General features: G+C 42.4%; 1 protein-coding gene across 1 annotated transcript in view; it reads left to right on the forward strand.

The window, feature by feature from the left end:
• The window catches only part of PXYLP1 (2-phosphoxylose phosphatase 1), a 159,482-nt gene that overhangs the window by 19,351 nt on the left and 124,021 nt on the right, over positions 1–16,110 (forward strand). The window contains exon 2 of the mRNA XM_030216456.1: positions 6,520–6,651. Within this exon, the coding sequence (XP_030072316.1) occupies positions 6,573–6,651 (79 nt within the window). The 5' untranslated portion in view covers positions 6,520–6,572. The remainder of the gene's footprint in view (positions 1–6,519; positions 6,652–16,110) is intronic.

The raw sequence follows: 16,110 nt of genomic DNA on the forward strand, positions 1-16,110 counted from the left end.
TAATAGAAAGTAATAAACTTTAACAACTTTAACCTGTAATCAGTAATGAAGTAACAAGCAGTCAAGAAATCCAACACCTATGAAGAACATAGACAAGATCTTCATGTGCATTACATGTATCTTTGCATATAAAGACAAAGATTTGACTTGTCTAAGCCATGGTGTTTTCAGTAATGTCTTATGGATGTGAAAGCTGAACAGTGAAGAAGCAAGACAGAAGTAAAATTGATGCTTTCATATATGGTGTTGCAGAAGAATTCTGCATATGATGTGTTTTGCACGAAGAATAAATAAATTGGTATTTGAGGAGAGCAAACCTGAGCTTTCCAGAAGCTCAAATTACAAGATTTCGAGTTCAGACATATCATGTGAAGAGAGTGATTTAGAGAATGACATCATGCTTGGTAATATTGAAGGTAAATGTGAAAAAGGAAGGCGTGCAATAGAATGAATCAGTACAATGACAGCTATGGATAGCAGTCTATCAGTGATTAGATGCCGGACTGAAAACTGAACACAGTTTAGGGCAACTATCCACAAGGTTGCCATTCGTCAACACTGCCTTGATGGCACTTAACAAGGGACACTGCAACTCTTAACTTTCTAATGTGCAAGCTCCTATAATGGGCAGTACGTAAAGGGCAGAGTAGGACTAATAGGCACACAGTACCTTTCGCCTTCCTAGAAGATGTATTCATACATCAGGCTAAGGAACACACAGAGAAGCTGAGGAGACTGCTTTATGCCAGAAGGAATATGCATGCTCAGAACTTGACATTAAGTCCTGAGATGACTCATCTAGGTGTATATGGAGGGGCTTTACTGCTATCATCTTGATCTGTCCATTCATAAAAATCTTCCTGAATAATGTTCCACTGTAGAGAAAATACCCCTTATATCAGATGCGTAGATCCTTTAAATCTTTTTTTTTTTTAGTAAATCATGAAGGAATTCTAGGTAATAGCCTACCCTGTGAAGTCAGAGGTAGCCCCATGTGGTGGCATGGGAAAGGATGAAGAGCCAGCAAAGTTCTCAACTTTTACTGGCAAGAGGGAGGCTCAGCTGTCACCCGTATGTGACAGAATGCTCAGTTTGGGGCTTCAGTGCTAGCACATGTTACACCAGTTACCATGGTAACAGGTAAATTATGCAGAGTGGCAGGTGGGGCATTGCAGTGCCTATGACTGCACTTTTGAAGGCCTTGTACAGAGTTTTCTGCAAGTGGCTCCTGCTGCTGCAGCTGGCTGTGAATGAAGATAGTGGAAATGCTTGCTGGCCCATAGGTGGGAGGGAAAAATCTGGGCAGAAGTACTGAGAGTGGGGGTGGCTCCATGGCCATCTTCTGTCTGTGAAGGGGGCTTCCTTTTTCCCCCACCTACCTGTTGGTGATTTGTGGAGATCTACACCGCCTAAAGTCTATGTTCCTAGCTGCTGCTGTTCTGTTTGTGGTCAAATTTTAAATCTGGCCCTGCGCATGGCATCCCTGCCATTGAAATTCCATTCTAGCTTCACTGTATTTAAATTTTAAGGAAAATATTCATGCCTGAAATAATACATTGACCCCGGATTCTATATATGGCGACTACAGTTGCATACGCAAATCAGTACATATAGCTGATTTGTGCAAGCAACTTGATTAATAAGCCAATTAGCACCAATAATTGGCTGGTAACCAATTGGCATTAATTGGCCTTAATTGGGAGTTACGTGCGCATTGTATTCTATAACAATGTTCTCATAACTCCTATAGCACATAATTTCAAGGGGGATTGTTTAGGAGGCGTTCTTATGAGTTACATGCATTTTTATAGAATACGCTCAATGTGCGCCTAATTTAGGCACCGGCATTTATACCTGGTTTTAGCAGGTGTCAATACAGGTGCTTTGCTAGGCACGGGTTGGGCGCTTAAGTGCAATTCTATAAAGTGCAGATATCCTTTATAGAGTAGCGCTTGATACAGAAGTTTTTCTGTGCTGTTTTTTCGGCGAGATTTACTGAATCTTGTTCTGTGTGTTTTTTGAGATTTTTAAGCTAATACATTTTGGGTTTGGCTGTGTATCATTTGACTCATGATGAATAAAATATTAACAAGCGGGGAAAGCACACAGTGCATGGCTCTTGGAATTTTTTCAATCCCTCTGTTTTGTGTGTCTGTGTAGCTTTTCCCCCACACTTAACCTCTCTAGAAGTAGCATAGGAAAAATACAGGCCCTTGTTCTGGGTGTGGAGCAGCAGCTTGTGAATGAGAATGATAACTGCTAATACATGCTTTTAATGGAGTGGCTTGGTTAGAACAGTTTACTCACACTAAGGAAAGCTGTGCAAGTCATTTTCCTCCTCCGTTGCCTTTGGTGCAGACTAGATGCCAGAAATTTAAAAGCAATTTGTCTGAAATATAATTCTAGAAGGATTTAAGTGTCAAAAAGGTTTCACAAATGGAAGAAAAGAACAGAATATGATAATTAGCTTTTCTTATCATTCAGCTAGACCAGTCTAGACTGATGGGTTATGTCATCCTACCAGCAGATGGAGGCAGAGCAGCTGAACTTTCCAATGACATCACCAGTGTAAAGTGTGGTGCAACCTGGAACTTGTCAGTATCTCTTCGCTTCCAGTTTCTCAGTGCTGTATACACAGATAAACTAAGTAGTAGCTATTTTGTATAAAAAATATTTTAAGATTTTTGCTTTTACTTATAGTAATACCTTTGTACATTTCTTCCTTTTTATACATCAGATAATTTTAGACAACTGATGCAAGTGATTGATGAAGTGGTAGAGCTTGTATCTGGAATAGCTGTGCACTATAAGAGATCTAATAACTTTTTTCTGTGAATATCATCTGATTCCTCTTTGTCTTTAAATAGAATAAAATAAAATGATATGAGAGTTCAGTGCTTAGTATAGTTTGGTCTTTATTGCCACGTTATTACTACTCCTGTTTCCTTTGCTACTAATTGGGTTTCTGCTAGGTACTTGTGATCAGGATTGGCCACTCCTGGAAGCAGGATACTGGGTAGATGAACCATTGGTGTGACCCAATATGGCTATTCTTATGTTCTTAAGCTTTGCTTCCATAATGTCATAAGGGATGGCCACAAGCACTTCCTACTGTTCTCTGGTTGTTGGGTGAGAGTTTTCAGTTCAATGTTCTCCACCTTTTGGGGGGTCACGATGGCCTCCAGACTTCCATGAGGGCTCAGACAGTGTCCTGGGCAGAGGCCTAGGGGATGATACCAGACAACATTTACAAGCCAGCTACATGGTCATCTCTATATTCTTTTATTAATCCTTAAAAGATAGATGTTTCAGCCAGAGGTGATAGTGTTTTTCAACAGGCAGTGTTGGAGGGAGTCTCTATCGTTCCCTGAAGGAAAAACCTTTGGTATATCCTGCCAGTCTAGACTAATCTAGCAGGATGATTAGCAAGTAAGAGTATATTTCATCTTCCTTATTTCCTTCTTTATCTCCTGCTAGGCTAGTCCAGGTTGCACTCGGGAAGAATATGGCATCAGGGATTCTTTTTCATGTCTCTAGGGAGCTTTTTGTGGTACTGCAGGGATCTCCTTGGAATGGTATATAGCAGTGGACATAAACCATTCTTGCTCTTCACTGCCCATCATCATGTAAAGTTCTTGGAGTTTGTGGCTATTGTTTTTGGAAGCCTGCAGCAGCCCCTTTCCCCTCACCCGTTTCTGTTTCACTATATCTAGGTATACCTAGGTTTCTGTGTTGCAGAAAGTGGATCTGCTTCTCCCACAGGAATTAATTCAGTCATATTTTTAGAGAACATGATTAAACTATCAATGAGTGTGTTATAAAATACTTGATCCTAGCCTTTCTTTGTCATTTCTGGAACATAGACCGTAAAACGTCACCCGACACTGTTCTTACATTCCTACTACTAGAGTTGCCGCCAAAGCCCACTCCAGCCTATCCCAGTCTGTCTTAATATGTTTTTTCCCATGCCGAATTCTATCTTATTCTCTTAAATTTTCAAAGGGTTGTACATCTGCTTATCTTATTTTGCCCCCTGAGAAACACATGAGTAGACACTTTTTATACCTTATGTATAATTTTTTCCAAATTCTATTGAGTTGGAAAGAATAAAAATAGCCAACAAAAATATTTTTTTTTCTAGTTTAGTGTATTTTAGGATATTTCCTTAATTGCCTTGTTCTTGTGTGTGTGGTAATAGAGGTGGTTTGGTTAGACTGGTCTTATACCAAGTTTTAAAAAAATTCAATCTGGGTAGATAAGAAAACATTTCACTACTTCTAAGCAAATTGCAACACTTTATTATCTGATTGGATCCGTTACCAAGGATAAATACTGTAATTTTATGGAAATACTTTGAAGAATATTGATTTCTGATGGAACTGTGTGCGGTCTTAATCAAGCAATTTTAAGTTGACATGGTGACTGTGTGTAATATGTTTACTCTTTGAATTGATATAAATGTTTAGAATACAAAATATATCTTAATAATGGAGGGCCATAACATGATTGGTTAAGTGACTTTTACAATCAGAGCAAGCTTTCCCCCTTAATCATTGCAACATTATTTTTGATACAACTAAGAATGTAAAATCATAAAATATAACAGCAGATAAAACTAATTTCATCAATTTATTTTCATTCTTGGTGCAACTTAACAGACCTGAATGATCTTGAACTCTTCTCCCTTTCAGTTTCTAACTAGGAATCCTTTGTGCCTTCCCCAGGCTTATTTGAATTCAATTACTGTTTTTGACTTCAACTTCATGGTGAGGCAGTTCCAAGCATTCATGATTCTTTCTGTGAAGAAATATTTTCCAGCGTTGCTCCTGAGTACTACCTTCTTGGAGTCTCATACTATGACTATAACATAAGTTCAATAGAACTGCCATACTGGATCAAACCACAGGTTCATCAAGCTCTCAGTATCTTGTTTCCAACACTGGCCAATCCAAGTTGCAAGTGCCTGGCAGGACCCCCCAAAATAGCTAGATTCCACGCTGTTTACCCCTAGGGATAACTCATATATACTAACTACTTTGTTTTATTCTTTATTCCTTTCCTAATATTGCCTAACATTCTAATTTTTTTTTTGGGCTATTGCCGCACATTAACCAGAAGATTTCAGCATATTGTCCATGATGATGCTTACATTCTTTTTCTGGATGGTGACTCCTAATGCGGAACCTATTATTGTGTAGCTATACTTTGGGTTATTCTTCTCTATGAGCGTTACTTGAACCCACTAGTCATCCACTAAATCTAAGATTTCACGGATCAAGGTACCCCCTTTGTATAATCAGTTTTCTCCTGACCCATGTAGTGAGATCTATCTAAGGCAAGATCAAAGACACAATTAAAATCCCCACCCTTAATTAAAGGAATACCTTCAAACTTCTGGAAACACTATAGTAACTGTAGAAAGACCTGCCATATGTGTAAACGTTACTCAGTAGTAATTGATTTCTTTCAAGCGACATGTGCTACTATGAAACATCCCTCGTTATCTTGGATGACTTTATGGCTTTCAAATAAAAGGCCTTTACAAATTAAAATCAATACTTCTCTCTTAGTATTAGTGGGGACCTCTAAATCTCCAGCCCACCAACGTTTAAGCTTATTATGTTCTTGAGCTGTTAAATGTGTCTCCTGAAGAAACAGCAAAGAAGCTGTACACCTGTTTTAATGTCTGTAATATCTTGCTTTGCTTAATGGGGGAGATTATTCATCCAACATTCCATGAGATAAGTCATTGATTCACCTTAAGTAATCCCTCTTTCTTGGGGATCTCGAGCATCGGACAAGAATTTCAGTGAGGGGGGAACTGTCCTCAGCCTGCAGTCACCCTCCAAATAGAACAACCACTTCCACTATGACAGCCCTCAAATGTCATTATTCTCACCCACAAACTCTCCCCTGCCTAACCCATACCACCCTCTCTTTTACCCCCCCCCCATGTCCTTTCCAATCCAAATCATGCACCCTGATGGTACAATGACTTCTGGGCATCTTGAGTTTCCCTCCGCTCACCATAGCTTCCATCTGCTGGTAGGAGGTGATGACACTCATATGTTAGAGCAGTGCAGCAGACTAAAGAAAAGGAAAATATCAGGGAAGACATAATTTCATCTTGTGGTGGCTGGTCTAACACCCATAGCCCGGATGAGGGCTATGGACTATCATTTTCCAGTCTTTAGCTTGCTCATCTCTTCCTGAATTTTATATAGCAGTATTTGCTGTCACACAGATTAAGTAAGAATCAAACATGTATCCAATGGACAACCATTGTGCATTCTCAGTATTTAGCTAAAATGCATAATTTTCTTGCAAGAAAAACTGGCAATATAATCTGAGAACAGCATAAATAGAGATCTGTTCATGTCTGCCTCAGTGATAAGGAAGAGAAATGGATACTGTAAAAAAAAATGCTTTGTGGTTTTCACAGTTTTAAATTATTCCTTTCCTTTCTGTAGGTAGATGTTACATAATTTCTTGCTATAACTTGCTTTACTTTGTTCTCAGGAAATGTTCAGATTTGAAGAGGAAATCATTAAAAGAAAATAAAGAAGAAAATAATGCTTTTCCGAAACAGATTTTTGTTTTTGCTGGCCTTGGCTGCCTTGTTGGCCTTCTTGAGCCTAAGTCTTCAGTTTTGTAAGTACACCATATTTGTTTTTCTTGGGTGGGCTGATAGTTTTCTAATAAAAAGCCAACTAAAGATACTTTGCAACTGTTGTTCATATAGTCACCTATAGTATTAACTAATTATATAAGTTTATAAGTAAATTAAATAAAATTGTGTGTGAACCAATGATAATCGTGACATTGTTTGGCTGGAAGGGAGTTTATGTACATTGCTTTGGTAACTTGCAGGCAATATGTAAGAAATTAATAAATCGCAAACATTGGAAACGAAGGTTATGGAACAAGAAGGCAAATGTGAGTTAAATTCACTCAATATTACTACTACTACTACTTAACATTTCTAGAGCGCTACCAGGGTTACGCAGCGCTGTACAATTTAACAAAGAGAGACAGTCCCTGCTCAAAGAGCTTACAATCTAATAATAATAAGATGCAGACTGTTCTTGCTAAAGTTGTGTTGGAAAAAGAGATGGTTCAAAGGAAAATGGAATTTTTTGATAACCAACTCAGACGTAACAATCTGAGGTTTTTAAATTTTCCTAAGACTCCACTGATATCTCCTTTGGACATGTTAAAAAAATATTTCTCCCAAATACTTGGAATTCCTAATGAAGCTTTTCCCCCAGTTATAAAAGCTTATTATATTACCGAAGCCAAAACACCACAGGTGGAAACTCCGGGTTTAAACTTAACACAATTTCTGGAAACATCTTTGGAAACAGTTACAGAACGCACAACCCTCCTTGCTTCATTTGCTTTCGAATCTGATAGGAACCATGTCTTCAGACTATATTTCAGATCTATCTCAGCCCAGTTTCTCGGATTGAAAATACAGATTTTTCCAGATTTAAGTAAATCTACTCAAAAAAGGAGAAGAGAATTTTTGGGGCTTAGGCCCCGGGTTCTCGCCTTAGGGGGCACTTTTAAATTGAAATTCGCTTGTAGATGTCTTATTTCCTTGAATGCGGTTTTCTATGTGTTTTTTTGAACCAGAAAAACTGAAACAGTTTATTATTGCCAAAGAAAGTGGTGGCGAATTGGTTTTGGGAGCATCAGGAGGGAGCTAAAACCGCTGGCAGGCAAGGACTCTCCCCTCACAAACTTAATGTTTATAGAGTTTGTACTCTTAAATAAAAATGTCCTTGTGTCTTGATCAATAAATGTGGACTAAGTAACAATATATATTTGCATGTAATCCTGGAATGTATGAAGGATATAGAAATTTTTCTTTTTAGATTTTCATGAATTGGTAATGAGTGTGACTATTGGGCAGAGTGGATGGACCGTTCAGGTCTATTTGCTGTCACTTACTATGTTACTATTAATCCTCTTTGCTCCCAGGCTGGTGCACCTACCTCAGCTCTGACACAGGCACGAGAATCAGATGTCACCTGACCTACTGGCGCGTGCATGTGGCGACCTCTCGGCACACAGTGCCAGTGAATCAGAGACAAATCTTACATGTGCGCACCAGAGTGTTCCAAGTTCCAACTTCCATTCCTTCCTTGCCTACAGTGCTGTGGCTCAAATCCAGAGAGAGACTGAGGGAGCTGACTGGAGTTTTCTTTTATGTACCATTAAATTCTTGTGGGGACGGGTTGGGATGGGTTAAATTTTTGCGGGGATGGGTGGGGATGGTTAAGACTCCAGTGGGGATGGGTAAGATTCCAGCAGGGATGGGTAAGATTTCTGTCCCCGTGCAACTCTCTAGAGTGCACTCTACACACAGGAGTTCAGTAGGAGTGGAGCTTCTGTTCCATTGTTTCACTTTGGATTGGATTGCATTTGTTGTTGTGAGGAAGATTTCTGAGTTTTGGTTGCTTTGTTGTGGTTTTCCAATTATTCCCACTGCTTGTGAATGACATATACTAACTGATGCAGGGGCTGGTCGTCTGGTAATGCTGCCTTCAGTCTTGTTTATCTCTGTTTCCAACTGCTGGTAGATAGACATAATCCACTAGATCCTGGATTCATCTGCTGTGGCTAAAGGAAAGAAAATTATCATGTAAGACATAATTTTATGATATAGATATATAGATATGGATGTTCTCATATGGTGAATCTGAGTCATCTATGCAGTCCTATTCTTTGGGCTCGGGGGTTTTGTGTTGTATATCTCACTACAACAGTTGCCAAGGTTCAGTGCTGTGCAGCTTTTTTAGTCACGAGCCACCACAAGATAAGTACCTGTATTTTCAGTGCTACCATGTTGTAAAGAATTGTTGCAATTATTTGAATGATTTGAGTAGTACTGTGTTTGCACATTAGACACATTTAAGTTTAACATGTTGTCACACAATTAGAAGCTGTGTGACTATAAAAATCATTGGAGTCTATATAGCATCTAAATGCATATGACTGCATAGATGATTCAGATTCACTGTATGAGAGCATTTCCTATTTTTTATATAAATACATGTACACATTTTTTGATTGATGTTCCATCCGCAGGATTGTTTGTTTTATAGGCAGGTCTGGGGTGCCAATGACCTTTAAATTGTATTTTCATCTAAAATTATGTTAAATAGTAAACTAATTTTTATTATTTACAAACCAGTATGTTGGAAAAAATTTATGAATAAGGAGTCAGAAGGAGTACAGAGAGAGACAGGAAGGGAGGGGGACCGGGGCTGCTAAACTTTTAGTTTTGTTTTAATTTTTTATTTTATACGAGCGGAAGCGGTAGCTGTATCGGAGCCTGTTTTGTTTTTAATAAAGCTTATAGAAAACGTGTCATAACCACGTTAATGCAGCGCGTGCACTGCAGACAGACATAATATATAAGCATTGGTACGCGCGTGTGCTCATTGTCGGAGAAGTCATGGCTGCAAGAGGGAGAAAGCCCAACTTCTCCGACCTTGATGTCCTCTGGCTTGCTCAGCTTTTCACCATCAATGAGAAGCGTCTTTTCCCCCGTGCAGGGAGAAAGAGGAACATCGGGAGGATGGACAAGGGCTGGGAAACGCTACAACACATGTTTAATAAGCATTCATCATTTCCCAAATCGGTAAGTTGGCAGTATATAGGGATATATGCATGTGTGACATTAACAGTGGAGTATCAAGGGGTGGGGGCGGTGAGCCCCGATTCGTTGTTTTCCATACTCTCTCTTGCTGTTACTTCCTGTTCAGGGGCAGAGAGGGTGTCCGTTCCCTGGGGGAGCACCTTGCACCGTGGTGGGGGGGGGGGGGGGGGGCGCCACATCCGGGGGGGGGGGGTGCATCGGAGATCCGCCCCGGGTGTCCGCCCCCCCCCAGGAACGCCACTGATAACATATAACACAATTATGCATGTGCATGTAAATACTGGTGTGACTGTCATTAGCGGAATGGCCTGCACTGTCCTGCAGATATGATCGTTATGTGCATGTCAAAACAAAGGTGGTTCAGTTACTGAGATTGACAGTGCATGCCTAATTATTCCATCACAGTGCATGACAGTGCATCACTGTTTTTTTTTTTTACATTTTTTTGTAAATCTGATTGCCCTTATTCTTGTTTGACAGGTTGAGGAGCTGAAAAAACGTGCGCGAGCCTTGCGTAAGGACCACCTGGAATGGCTTCATGAGGTCAAGACAAACCTTGACAACAGCCCAGGTATTGGTTGGTTTGACATGAGTCTGCCACGTGAGGTTTGATAGTGCCCTCGTGCTTTTATCTGATAGACGATGTTTGTCCATGCAGAATTGTCATCTTCTGAGGCCGAGGAACAGGAGGAGGATGATGAGGATGTCAGTGAAGGGACAGACAACAACAGCAATGACTGGTCCCTGGCTGGTGTGGCTCCTCCACGCCCTTCCGCTCCTACCCCTGGTCCCCACCTCCTGCCGTATGCCCGTTGCCGTCCCGGCCCCTCCTCAGGTCGCTAGCCCCCACATAAGAGATCCTGCCATTCCATTGTGTTGCGCCTCCCTGCTCCGAGGTATGGCCCTTCCCACCTTTCCTCTCCTCCTCCCCGTCTACATTCCAGTCCCCCTGTCACCCCACCCCAGGTGCAAAGTCCCACCAGCCCTCCTGTTTCCCCTGGTTCTCCCCCTCCGCCGCATAGTCCCAGCAGCCCTCACCCCCCTGCCTCCCTCCCCCAGCCGCATAGTCCAAACAGCCCTCCTGTTTCACACGGCACCCCCGCCCCCAGCCACTAAGTTCCACCAGCCCTCCTAGTACCTCCTTCCACGCTCCCCATCCGACCTCCCCCCCCTTTCCCAAAGCCATGCCGGTGCATCCACCTCCGCAGAGGAAGTCACCCCGGTTCTGGAAAAGTTCCAGATGGCCGTACAGGGTGAGTTTTAAAAGTCTGCGGCATGACTCATTTTTAGCCTCGTTATACTAGTCTCCTTTTGTTACAGGTGCTCTGCGCTGCGTGCATCTGGAAGCGCTCTATTAAGGATGATAATAATGTTAAAAATTATTGCATAGCACTGTTTGTGTTTTACAGCAGTTCGTGGCGATGTTTTCTGACAGTCCTTCTATTGTCTTTTCTAACAGGTGCCATAGTGGACCTCACAGGGGAGGACAACGATGATTTCCCGCCCCTCCCTCCATCCACCCCACACCCCCAAACGATCAACCTCAGTGTCTTGCCCATGTCCCCTCCTCCCACCCTCTCCAGATCCACCTCTCCTATCCCTCCTGCTACAACTGTTACCCGTGGAACCTGTACCTTCCCCCCTCCCACCCACGACCGATGCACCTCTACCACACTTCCCACCGTTGAAGACCGTGCCACATCTCCCCATATCCCGCTCGCCCTAATTAACCTTCCCCCCCGACGAGCTGGAGCAGATGGCACAGACCCTGCACATGGGAGGGCAGGCATTGGAAGACCTATCACAGGTTGTCCTGTACTTGTCTTCCTATGTGCAGCGTCCTTAAGGTCTTTCCCCCACCCCCTTTTCCATTGTTGAATCCCTATTGCCGCCCCCCTTGTATATAAACCCCCTTTTTGATTTATAGTTTTGTATAAAAATTATATTTTCTGCAAGTGTTATAAAGTTTTATGTTTAAACCTATGTCCTCTGTATCATGCATACCAGAATGATTGTGTGGGGTGTTCTGACAGACATAATAGTGATTGTAAATGAAGGGATATAAGAGGTGGTAAAGAGAGATGTTTTTTGTGTGTACCTAAAATGCGCTTAAAAATGACGTATATATTTTGCGACATAAACAAACGCCATGATCATGCGTTTGTGTCACACGTTGCACTGGCAAGCAATTCGGCTTTTAGTGCAACGGTCAATGAAACCGGCAGTGTGCTGCGCTTCCTTGCTAATAATTATTATTTTTTTATTAACTCATGTCTCTTGCGTCGCCAGCAAGTGCCGCGCGAATGTGCTGGGTCCACGTGACACAGAGAAGCGAATCCGCTTCTATTTCACACGATTATGGTCTTTCCTGTTTGGCTGTACCTTGGCGCTTAAAAATGACGTTCGTTATGTGCGCTACAGACAAGCGCTGCTCCTCGTGTTTCCCCTGCTCGTGAATTGAAACAAGAAGTAATGGATGGTGGGTTTTTCCTCGCACAGTTGGACTTTTTCCCTGGCATGGATTATGACCATGTTCCTGCCATGCATGAACAGGAGCAAAGAGAAAACCGTTCTAGAACACCCTGTCCGCCGGCTCCCCCGCCCACGTGTGTTTTGTCAACGGCTGGTTCTGGATGACATGTCAGACAGAAAAATCGTGGATGACTACCGTTTGACCAGAACAACTATATATCAACTATACCATGAAATTAGAGATGATATCGACCCAACCACACACAGATCTCATGCAGTGCCTGGACTTGCAAAGCTGCTTACTGTTCTGCAGTTCTTAGCCACAGGGACATTCCAGCATGTGTTAGGGGGTAACAGCGGCGTGGACCAGGCAACTGTTTCAAGACATCTATCACAGGTAATACTACGAATTTCGCTGCACCCTCTCCTCATCTCACCCCTCCTCCATCTTTGTGACACCCCCTTTCTCAAAACTGTACTGTATAAAACCTGGATAACCTATCCCCAAATTTGCACTGTGTTTCAGGTCCTGCACGCAATGAAAAAATGTGTTCGTCAGCACATTGCATTTCCCGCAGGGGAAGAAGAGCAGAGGAGGGTCAAGCAGGACTTCTACAAGATAGCTAGGTTACCCAATGTCCTGGGAGCTATAGACTGCACACATGTTGCCTTGACCCCGCCAGCGGATCGAGAAATTCAGTACTGAAACCACAAGATGGGGTACTCGCTGAATGTGCAAGTGGTGTGTGATGCAAACCTTAGGATCCGGGATGTTGTTACACGTTTTCCAGGGAGCTGCCATGACTCTTACATCTTGTCTAACAGTGCACTGGGAAGGAAGTTTGCAGAGGGGCAAATTCAAAACGGATGGCTTCTTGGTGAGTTTTTTACATTTGCTTTACTGGCGTGGGCGATACTACTACTACTACTACTACTTAACATTGCTGTACAGAGCAACAAACATGGAAAGTCCCAGCTGCCGTTTCTTAATAGTGCCCTGGTAGTCTACTAACCACTTCCATCTTCAGCACACTGCTTCCTGTTGAAAGGCGGAAAAGGTCACTATACCAACGGGCCACTTATAGGTTAATGTGTGGTGGGGGAGAGCTGGTAATCTACACTTTTGTGCTGAATTCAGGGCAAACATGCAGATCTACCAAGGCGGAGGGTTGCACACAAATGGCTCTGACTTAGGACATGACAGGTTAAATACGGAGATTTTGTTACCCTTTACTATTATGTGCTGACAGTATTGTATTGTTGTGTTCCTGCAGGGGATGCCGAATATGGATCAAAAACATGGCTACTGACCCCGCTTGCAGTGCCCCGGTCTGATGCTGAGAAGCGTTACAACGAGGCACCCATTGCAACAAGATGTACAATAGAGCGCAAGTTTGGGGTACTGAAGAGCAGGTTTTGCTGCTTGCACATCTCAGGTGGCTCCCTGCAATACTCCCCTGAAAAGGTCGCTGACATAGTGCTTGTATGCTGCATGCTTCATAACATCGCACTGAAGCATCACCTTGACATCGACATTGTAGTCCCTCCAGAAGTGGACATAACCCCCTCGGACAGAGGATCGGATGCAAGCAAGGGAAATGCTGTGCGCCGGAAGGTCATCCATGAATTCTTTTCCGAACCCCACCATCCTTTGTAGCCACGTACCCCTTGTATAAGCTGTCATGTTCCGGGTCAAGGAGGGAGATAGGATAGTAACCAAGCAATGATTGAAAGGGATGTAATAATTGGACAACAAGTCCCACATAGCCTGTGTCTGTCAGTTAAGAACACAGAGACCAAAATCCTCTATCCCTCCTTGAATGGGGAACATGTCAGCACTGAACTTTCATATGTACGATGTGTCATTCGCTGATGTCTACACAGAATGCTATGGGTAACATTGCAGCGATATTTTGATTAGCAAATCACTATTTGTCAATGTGAGTTTTTTTATTATGACTTCCCTTTTTTGGTTTCAGCCTGTGCCCTCCGTTCTCAAGTGAAAGTTATTACCAACGGCATTACCTCCGTCTTTATTGAAAGTAATAAAAGCAAATCAAAACTGTTCAGAACAAATAAGTTTATTAATTAAACATGTTAAAAATAACTTTAAATATTTGATATATTGATATATGTTATAACTTCTTTCTGCATGCAATATTTAAAGGTAGGTAGACGAGATGCATTGATAAGCAGGAAAAGACTGCATTGCAAGATGTGTTACTAGCGCCGTCGCACCGTATCCTGCTGTCCCACTGCACCTTTGAAACACAAAAATAAGTAATTGGAATGTGCATTTTACTGTTGTTTTTTTTTGGGGGGGGGAAGCAACTGGAAGATAACTTATTCTAAATTTTACATATTGTTGTTAACAAACATTGAAGATCACCCTTTCAAATGGAGACAACACAACAGTGCACAAATTTCGAAAAAAACAATCAATGCATTTCCCAAACATTTCCCCTGTTATGTAACCACAATTGGAAAAACCAAGTTTCAGGCAGAAAAAAAAGTGTGCTCGCACTCCCCCTCCCCCCCCTCCCCCCCCCCCAGCCCCACTGGTTTCAGTCTGCGGGTGGGAGCCAGCGATTGACGCTGACAGCCTAGCCCACCAACTGTACAGGATAACAAACTATGAAACTTACTATCCAATGACAGGCTGCTACACAACCGGGGTACAGGAGGGTATTCTGTTGTTCTGTCATCCTGCCCGTGTTCTGGTGCTCTGTTGCTGCAATGAAACAACAGAAAATAAAACTTAATATGTTGCAAACTGTGTACCAAGTTTACAAAGGTGAGAGGCAACTGTTACAATTTGCGCAAGTAATGGGTGAATAAATGAATGAAAAAAAAGCAAAACATACATTCCAACAAATATCTGTTTGTATGTCTCGCACCCAGACTTACTATTGAGAAACAGGCTGCCACACAGGGTGGGCAATGGAGGGTGTAATGTTGTTCTGTGGTCCCGGTTGTGGGTTAGAGTGGTCCTGCCTGCAATTTGATGAAAAAGGAAACAGTTAAATGTACATAAGTGTGTATAGAATATAATAAAGTACAGAGACAGGTCCACGGGCCACTCAATCACGTGAGATATTTACTCAGAAAAGGAGGCCCTTGCGAGCATGGTTCGGCTTGCGGACCCTGCACCAAACAAAAAAAACAACAGCGGGGGTAACGGTACGCACAGTGTGCCAAAGAGTAAAAACAAGGAATTAACAAAGGGCATTAAAATCATGGACTGAAAAGAAGAGGCCACAGAGATTAAAACCTACCTAGAGGAGAATGAGAAAATGAATAAACACAGCGGGTGATGGGAGACAAGGAAGGGAGCATGGGAGGTACACCTGTCTCGAAGCCTGCCATGATAAAAAAAAACACAGTAGGCTATAGTACATACATCTGGATGATTTAACAAAGAAGTCAGGACACAACTAGCACCTGGAATACTATACTTACTTGCAACTGCATCGTTGGTCGTCCGGGGCTGGAATGGCATCCAGGCTGTTATATTGTTTTGGAAAAGAACACACACATTAGACGAACACTTTAGAACAGAGGGGATATTATAATATGGTTTTTTTTGATAACATATAGGAATGGAATAATTAAAGAAAATATACCATTTGCAGTGCGGCAACTGCCAGCGGAGTCATCCCGCAGTAGAACACGCTGCATCCCCCTGATCTCCTGTCGGAGATCCATAAACGTCTGCTGTTGCTGCTGGGAATACGCTCTGGTCGGATTGCACAGTTCGCGTAAAAGAGCGTTGTTCTGGTCCAATAAGGCGTTTGTTTTATCAGATTGGGCATTGGTGTTCTCCGCCACATTCTGCATCTGTGCACATATGGCAGTTGTGGAATGACGGACACGTTCTGCCACTTTTTCAAGCAGTATGTTTATACCCTCGTTCCACTTGCCCTCCACAACTTGGGACGTGCCTGCCATTCCTCCGCCGGGGTTCTACGAGG

The sequence above is a fragment of the Microcaecilia unicolor genome, chromosome 10 (assembly GCF_901765095.1).
Source record: "Microcaecilia unicolor chromosome 10, aMicUni1.1, whole genome shotgun sequence".
NCBI classification, from domain to species: domain Eukaryota; kingdom Metazoa; phylum Chordata; class Amphibia; order Gymnophiona; family Siphonopidae; genus Microcaecilia; species Microcaecilia unicolor.